The sequence below is a fragment of the Echinococcus granulosus genome (assembly GCF_000524195.1).
Source record: "Echinococcus granulosus chromosome Unknown EG_S00192, whole genome shotgun sequence".
Taxonomy (NCBI): Eukaryota; Metazoa; Platyhelminthes; class Cestoda; order Cyclophyllidea; family Taeniidae; genus Echinococcus; species Echinococcus granulosus.
Genome location: NW_020170572.1, coordinates 25716 through 34511, shown reverse-complemented (window position 1 = coordinate 34511; position 8796 = coordinate 25716). Strand labels below are relative to the sequence as shown.

General features: G+C 41.2%; 1 protein-coding gene across 1 annotated transcript in view; it reads left to right on the top strand. All coding sequences in view use genetic code 11, as the record gives it.

Annotated features, from left to right (window-relative positions):
• Nucleotides 1–1374: 1374 nt before the first annotated feature.
• The window catches only part of EGR_10125 (hypothetical protein), a gene marked incomplete at both ends in the record, with an annotated part of 13630 nt that continues 6208 nt past the window's right edge, over nucleotides 1375–8796 (top strand). Inside the window, 6 exons of the mRNA XM_024499374.1 lie at nucleotides 1375–1473; nucleotides 2741–2899; nucleotides 2998–3196; nucleotides 4602–4629; nucleotides 5961–6033; nucleotides 6807–6894. Coding sequence (XP_024346203.1) covers nucleotides 1375–1473; nucleotides 2741–2899; nucleotides 2998–3196; nucleotides 4602–4629; nucleotides 5961–6033; nucleotides 6807–6894 — 646 coding nt within the window. The remainder of the gene's footprint in view (nucleotides 1474–2740; nucleotides 2900–2997; nucleotides 3197–4601; nucleotides 4630–5960; nucleotides 6034–6806; nucleotides 6895–8796) is intronic.

Here is an 8796-nt window from a genome sequence, read left to right as displayed (position 1 = left end):
GATGATCAGTTTTCAAATGCTATCCATCGGTTGGTTATTGGGAAATACCTCGGACTGGGGTACTGGAGTACCCTCATTGTAAATTATGTGAATCAACTAGGCTGCTTCTTACATTCGGCCGTTCCATATTCCATCAGTCATTCATATCCACTTTACTGTAAACCCTAATTTTCGTACAAAAAGGGAGTACAATGCGGTAAATGCAAAGTCTGATGTGCCATCGTTAAACCAACACGACAGCACCGAATTCAGCCTCTTGGTGAAGTATTGTCCCCTCGGCTGTCAACCCGATACCGGCGACGATCTCTCTGATATCGCCACCTTCTCCTACCGCAGTATCGCACTCACTGTTCGAGCAAGCGGCGTCACTTGTATGGAGGCGTACAACTACCGCGTCTTTAATTGCCAATCTTTTCACTCCAAAGATTTCTTTTAGCCGCTAGTTCTCTACCTCTTTGTATTTTTTTGTCACAAGTAACACGGACCCAAAATGGTGTTGATGATTTGCTCGTCCGTGTGAGATTAAGAGTGCAGGCAGTGAAGACGGCAGCGCAGAGTGAGCTTGCTGGATGACGGAACATCGAGCACAAGTGGTTATTGCATAAAAGTTGAAAGCTCCTAATTTGTCCGGAATGCAAGTCCCCTCTTTCATATTTCTAACATTGATCGAGCCAAATCTGACTTTTTTGGCTGATCAGTAGTCAGTTTTACTCGACCTACACATTTGCTGCTATATTTTTACCAAGAGAACCGGAAGTTTCCGAAGATTCTTACCAATCGACTACTACTCAGATGCATCTTCGGATTTCCCCTTGCTAATTCTATGCTACTTGGATTAGTCACCCTTCTACAGTGGTGATTCCTATTTAGTAAAACTTTAAAATATCGGGACTGCTGCCTCAACGTCGAATAGACGGTATTTATAGTCTACATCGAGTTCGTGTTAGGACAACCTAATGTAGTGATAAAGGAAATTTCATACCTTCCAGTTAATTGTCTGGACTTCACATTTTTCGACTGCGTATGCATTAAGCCCCAGTCGTTTTAATCTTGTGTCGTGGAGGTGATATGGTCTGCGTTACTAAAAATGACCGAATACCGTTCGTCTACTTCATGCAGACCATCCCTCTTTGTTTGGATTGTTAATGCCCAACAATATCTCCTCGTCTCTAATTTGTACAGCTGCTATCACAAAATCGCGAGTGGACCTAAAATCCACCAGATGATTAAAGGAGTTCGTGCAGTTTTTGATGGAGCTCATTACAGTCACTTGTTGGGACATGGAAAGAGCTTACGTCAGTACCAATATGATACTTTTTACCGTTCTTGGACTGAATTCTCATGATTAGTAGTTAAAATTGATGTGGTACGAGCATGTCTGCTTTAAGAACGAGGCTTAGCTCTGTTCCAAGACTAAAATACAATGCAGTCGTCTGTCAAACTTTCTTCCAGCATTTGGAAGGGGTGCAAAAGGTAATAGCAAAACCTGCTGCTTATTATTAAATGGTTCCAACAGTTTGTAGTGTTTAATAGACGCGTATTTGCCCAATGGTAAATTCTTACAGTTGCTTAATTGCTCACTGTCTCTTTACTCTATCAACGTAATGGCTGATATGGGCATTCTTCGAGACTGATCGAATTTTTTTCATTACACGTGGGTAAAGTGTGAATACAGTTGATTTATACGGCATAATCTTATCGTCCCACCGGCTTCTTTGCTCCACTACCGCGTTATTTCGTATGGTACAATGCTGGAATGGGAAGATTGTGTGATACAGTTGAATTCGGTTCGATTGCAGTAGCATTTGATGCAGACTGAACAAATTCTTAGTGTTTAGGGTAGCTTCTTCTGTTGGTTCTTCGAAATTCTTTTCAAATTCACTACACTACAGAATATGCTACAGTAAACGGGCCAAGGCTAAAAGATTTCTCTACCATTTCATCCAATCTCAATTCACTTTTCCAATCCGAATGAAATTTTGGGCGCTTAATTGATATTTTAACCAATCTGTTCTGCTTCGCTGAGGAAGGCGTGTCTGAGATTAGTTCTAGTTTTACAAGATATGTTGTGATAGAAACGGTCCTCCTGTTGACAAAAATCTAATGTCAAATTAGTTCGTCTGGTAATTAATTCGTCTAACTATCCCGTTTCCATCCATTTACCAATTCCCTTGCCTATTCATTGGCCTGCTCACTTATGTCAGACTTCTTGATTCCTGGAGATGTTTAATGGAAAATACATCTAAATGTATGGGCAAAATAGGCCCAGAGTTGCTGGAAGAGGTGAAGCATGCGATTTGAGGGTGATAACAAAAGGTCCTATCAGTAATTTGTGCAATCCAAGCAAGTGTCTTTTCTTCCTTACAGCATCCAACATTAACGGCAGGTACAGCGGAGATGTAGACAGCTATGGCGGTTCTGGGCGTGTCACCGGAGGATCACGAAGCGGCATTGCAGGAGTGCGTGACAAGTGACGAGCAACTGGTGCCTGCTCAGGCACCACGGTAGGCTACGTACCTGCAGGTGTCGAAGGAGCTAAAGGCAGTATACTGCAAGCGTGCTGACTCCGTCGCTGCCATCCAGGCTGCTGTGGTGGCAGAATCCTGATCAGGTGCAGACCAGCATCGTAAGGTGGGAGGCCAAGGTGACCGTTGTAGACACAGGCTGTGATCTTTTGTCCCTCTTGTTATGTCTGTTTTTTCGCCCTCCTCTCTGTCTATTTATCATACCTAATACTCAGCTATCCTGCAACCGTACATTTTGCATCCATCTAGCTATTGCCTATCTAAAAATTCATTTAGTTGTGCCATATTTTTATTTGCTTCTTCTACTTTTTATTTATTTGTGCATCAATTACGGCTTCAAACATCAACCCGATCGTTCGTTTTTAGGCTACTTGGTAACGCGTTAATCATTCTGACACATCTATTTGATGGACTTTGTTTCAAATTTTCTGCCGCTACTGATGGGTTAGTCGCTTGTTTTTAAATCGTTCAGGTCAAAGTAACTAGTAAGATTGATTTATTGGACTACTGCTGCATTGAACTTAAACTACACCTCTTATTGTGTCGGTGTGTGTTTAAATACTTGTGGAACTACCCAAGCTGCCATGAAGACCAGATAGTGAACGTCTACGCTGCACTTATAGCAAAGTTAAAGATCCTGCTTGCCACCGTTCAGACATCTGATGGTGTTGGTAGGTTGTCTATTGGGAACTTACGCCCCCTCATCACTTTACTCCTACTTGCTTTGAATTTTATTTTCTTTTGGTTAAATTCGAACGTGTTTAGTAAATGGGGTGGAGCTACACCACCCGTCTCTTTTTCCGAGCTTCATGCGTGGTCAAAGGTCGTACTACGATAGAATTGACTTTCAGTACTTTTGACTGAGATAGTTATTAAACAGTGGAAGAATTTTCTAATGTTCTTTCTCTTGTCAGTCAGACCATTCGATTGTTGATAGTGGATGCCCTTTCAGAAATGATTTGTCGATGCACAAAGGAGTAAGCTTTTGAAGTGGCAACAGTGGCAGTCGTATGCTTCACGTAGCACTCAAAGATGTCTGCCACGTCCTACTCACTAATTATGAATGTGACTACCCGCTTACCGTCGACAGCGTTGCTGTTAGAGTAGGCGAGTATACAGATAGAATTTTTTAAATTACCAAAAGTGCTGAGACCATGATAGCACTAAGGTCAATACATGATGTGCCGATCCTCGTGACGACCAAGTCGCAATGAGTGCAATATAGTTAACTTATGAAGTTGAGGACAGCTTAAAAGTTAAATAGCGGTTCTGTTGACTATAAGAATTACCCGTTATTGCCTTCATTTACTCCTTTTTCATAGCTTTTAAAAATGTGAGAATACATTAGACTGGCCTTTGGTTTTCTCACCTACTAGCTAGCTTCGAATCTTCTTTAGTTGGTCTTATCCCGCGGTTCGTCTAAGTGAATGCATGCCATCAGATTACGCAAGAGCTGGCATACTTATTCTTCATGATATGGACCATTTTGGTGCGCTAATTAATCTAAAACTGGAAGTTTATCTCATCCCCATTCATTCCCTGCTTTTTCCGGTCGGATTGGGAGATTTTTGTTGATCTTTTTTAACTATTTCCTTATAGTCAAACACTGATTTCTGATATGGCGGGAGCCTTAACTCACTCTCTCTATTCCCTACGCTTCTCCATCTTCCTCATCCCGAAGTCACAGCAAACACCTCTAGTTGGAGTTGCCTATTTTGCTGTCCTACTCTTATTTGGGTGCTCTGGTACAGCAAATGGCGGCTTTGTGTGAGTGCTGTTTCTCACTTTCTTCCAACCCTTCCATATGTCCCACTCACTCAGCTTTCAAGACCGTATTCACTTCTACTCTATTCTTTTTCTTTTGTCCTGTTCAGCTACTAACACCGAAACTGCGCTCTCGGCACGTGGGGGTCAGGAAATCATCGCCGAGTTTGTGAGCGGCGAGAGGATTCACCTCCTCATTTCGACTTTATCCTTTTTCTCCATGGGACACTTTACATTCCTTGCGGTATCACCTTCCTTCTAAATTTCTGCACAAATGTATACTTGTTTTGTGTTTTGACTTTTAATATTTAGGTAAACTCAAATCTTATGCTAGACTTGTGTAAGCTGACAGCACTCGATTGGATTTTTTTGGATGCGTCCATCACTGGCACTGCTTACCTTTCCAACTGTTATTGACCCTTACCGTCATCTCCAGTTGGGCACACGAGGAGCAGAAGCAACTTACGTGTTGACCATACAAAAGCGCGATGACCTTGGAGAGCAATACCTGTATTTCTTATAAAAGAGTTTTATGAAGCGACAAAGAAATAGTGGCAAAGTTGGGGTAATAATGTTAATGGTGATGATGTTAGCGCAACAGTCTCACTAATAGCAAACATAAACAGCTAAAAGTGTGTGAATCTACTCCAACGCTCTCATATGCAACCGTTCATTGATTCGCTTACATTTTTACGTGTTTATGTTTATATGTCTACCTCGCCCAACCTAAGCGAAACTTATTATGGAGAAAATTGGGTTGATTTTAGTGGTGGCAACTACAGGAATACTGAAATTGTTGTCAGACACTCATGGTTTCTTAATTAAATCAACAAGAAGAGCCATAGTCCCATTTTCTTTCATGTACCGACACAGGCATTATTTGCAAGGTCGCGGTTTCTGCGCAACTGTGCCGGCAGTTCCATTCAGTCGCTTTTCTGACACAACGGACATTTAGATGCTCTGGATGTCGGACATTCAGACACTCGAACGTAGGGATATCTCATAATGTAAACTCGTCAAAATTGCCCCAATATCAGCTGGTTTTTTTTCCTTTTTGGCAAGTTTTCTCTTGCCTTTTGCTAAAGTGCTTATAAATCATGGGCAGGGGGGACTGCTGCGCTATTATGTTAAACACTTGACGAATTAAGATCAACTTTGTGCAGTACTCAAAGTCATGGATAAGATGATTGGCACTGAGTTGAGTGGATCTAACATGTGAGATGTTTGTAGTAAAAATTGCTCTTGTACTTGCCAGTTTAATGACAAGGCGGGTGTTCGGAGGTTAGTCAGAGAAGAAGTGCGGACTGTCATGGGTGGTGACAAAAGACGGAATGGGAAAGATGTAAGGGCTTGTGCATTGCATGCAATGGAATGACCACACTTGCTTAAGATGTGACTAGTGACGGTGAACATGTGAGATGATGTGGCGTTGACTGCGGAGCAAAGGAAATGAATTTTGGTGGTATTAAATCTAGCAACACATTCAAATAGGCAGGCTGCACAATCGATTGAGTGGAAATTCTATTGCTTGGTTCCCAAACAGATTTAACCCCCTTCTCATTGATGGCACTTATGGAATTGATTTACTCCTCCCACATCCGTTTTCACTATCTTTCCTGCTTCTACCCCTCACCGTGCAAGCTGTAGCTCGCGTTTTCGATTTTTTTTCAGTTATCATTCTTGTGTACAGTTTTCTTCTAATTGTAGTGATTTTGCAAGGAAACAGGGATTATGTGATGGCATGGTGACACTACTGGAAGCATTTAAGTACCACTACCTTCCCTCTCACATGTTGATGCCAATAAGGAAAGCAGGAAGAGCGACTTATTTGGAAAGATCTTGATTAAATAATGCTATAGGACATGCAAGATGGCTTAGAGGGTCAGTTTCTAACTAGAAAAACTGCAAAGGTTCACTGAAGCCCTCTTTTACAGTGCTTTTTGATCCATGGACATAATTTTGGGTCGGGCAAAGCTAACAGAAGCGTTCTCATGCGAAGGCAAAACGACTTTAGAGGAAAAAAGAGAAACAGGTTGGAAGTAGGGGGCAGAAAAGTATAGGTGAGGAATTTAAAAATACAGGAATGAAGGGGTAGATGAATGAGAAGCAGCCACGGGAGTGATTTTCGATGTTGGTGAGTAATTCACTGCCACTTTTCTTCACCTTGACACCCTTACAAGTTCAACAACTGTATATTCTGGATGTTCTTTGCTAGGATTACCAAGTCACAATCGAAGAGTAGGAGCCTGAGCCACAGCCAACACATTTAGAAGACATTTTGCAATTTAAAGCTTCAAGATATGAATGCGGTGCAGAGCACAGTTCAGAGCGAGTGAAGCACTCTCAAGGATGCCTAGTACCGTTTGAAACGTGTCCGCAAAAATACAGCAGGATTTATGATCACCCAATAAACTAGATAACTACACTCATTACTGCTTCCTTACATTGCGAGAATCTACAGTTCTTGACCATAGTGGAGTTTTGGAAGAATAATTGAAGTAAAATATTGACGTTTAGGTATTTGCCTGCCCAGCATCTTTGGAAAAGGTAGATTGTGCTACAACGAATTGCGAAGACAACATTGAATGTAGGCGGCAATTTGATTGTAAGTGGTATATGACATGCCATCATGGGAAAGTAGAATCTTCAAACGTTTATTGCGATCGCTAAAGGTGAAATAAAATTTACATTAGACAAGGTAGCGTTATCTTAATTTAAGCGTTTTCACATATACTGTGCTCACTGTGCAGACGGCCACTTTTTGCCTTTGCACAGGTCACTGGCTGAACAATGGGGTGGACAAAACCGGTCTACTGGCTCCTCAAAGAATATCACTATGTTCGAAGTGGTTGAGCCTACACCCTTCAAACTGGTTGAAACAAATTACGCCAACAAAGTAATCAGATGTACTTAAACACAGACTACATATTACGGCCATCCTTTAGCAGGAGTTATTACTAAGGAAAAAGTGGAGGTAAACAAATGAGCGAGTGGGAGATTGTCAAGCTAAGTGATGACACCAACTTGTAGACGTCGGTCTTTCAAAGTAATATGGTGGACCGTAGTTAGGGACTGAAAATCTGAGAAAGTTAGACTGAGGAGGAAATCACAAAAGACCCGGTTCAACAGAATCAGCAACCCTATTGGTGCCAAAAAAAGCAGAAAATGAAAGAACTGAATAAACTATTTCATCATACTCATGCTGTGGAGAGCAGCAAGTAGTTCAAAACCCTTAATTTCTTTGTATATTTCGTTTTTTACCCATGGTGCTAATTTAGTCTGTGAGGAATACTGAGGACTGTGGTCGGAATGTTGTCCTCCAACACCTGTTAAGTTGCTTTTTTCGGTGATCACTTACACCCTGGAGACTAACTAGGGTTTCTTAAATCTTAAGAAGATAGCCAAAAATGGGTTACTTTGCTTAGTAACACAATTAGGCTGTATTAACTGTCAAATTTTACATGCAATTTTATTCGGTGTAAACCATTCATGAAAAAACAACATACAGCAATCAGTGGTATACAAAGGAGAAAGTGTTACACATACCAGAGCCTGGAAATAAAGAATTAGGCAGTCAAACCGTCAACTCGAAATGGCTACAAACTTTGTACGATGGTGTTTATGAATACTTATTTAAGGGTAGAACAGCAACGCAAATTTGTTAAGGGAGAAAACGATTACTTAAGGAAGTCGACCTGGACTCAGCCGAATCCGAAACGGCAAAGAGAGCATCCATGGCGATTAGCCTTTGCACCACGTCGGCAGAGGTAGCTTATGCCAAAGATCCATTAACAAGCAGTTTGCAGGTTATGCACGAAATTCAGCCATTTGGCATGCTATGACAATTTGCATTCCATCTCTACCTTTGAGGTTGTCACGCCTGTTACCAGTAAAGATGGAGGATTGACTGATGCCGCATCAAGAATTCGCACTTAATGAACCATAAAGCTGAATTCCAAATAAAATAGGTACACAGATAAATCTACGATTTTATTGTTCGGTTTAAGTTTCAACGAAAAGATTAACTCGTATACACGAAAAACTGTGTCAACAGGTTCCAAACGTGCATCATTCTGAAAATTCGCTCAAAGCAGGAGATCAGGGAAGATGGGAAGAATAGATTTGAAATGTCGACGGTAGTGATGGATGTCAGACTTAAAAACTATGCCAAACCTAGGACCTGCTTGGCTTTTAGCTTAATGTAGCATAACCACAGCCACGTACCATGCCTTCGCATCTATAAGTATGGTATTTTTGACAGCTGATCAAATTTGGTAGGCGTGCATTTATTTGTTGTTCTCTGAAATCCTTTTTGAAGCATCAAACAAGGAATTAATGGTTGTTTTTAGGTAATCCAATAGATATTTACTAGCTTCGAGACCTCTCCTTTTATATTAATCACTTATGTGCCACGTCATGCTTTAAGGCAGTGCTTTTCAAAAGCGCCTCCTCTATTTAGGAAAACAATCAAAACAAGGTTTCATTTTCCAGTCAGTTATTCCCTTAC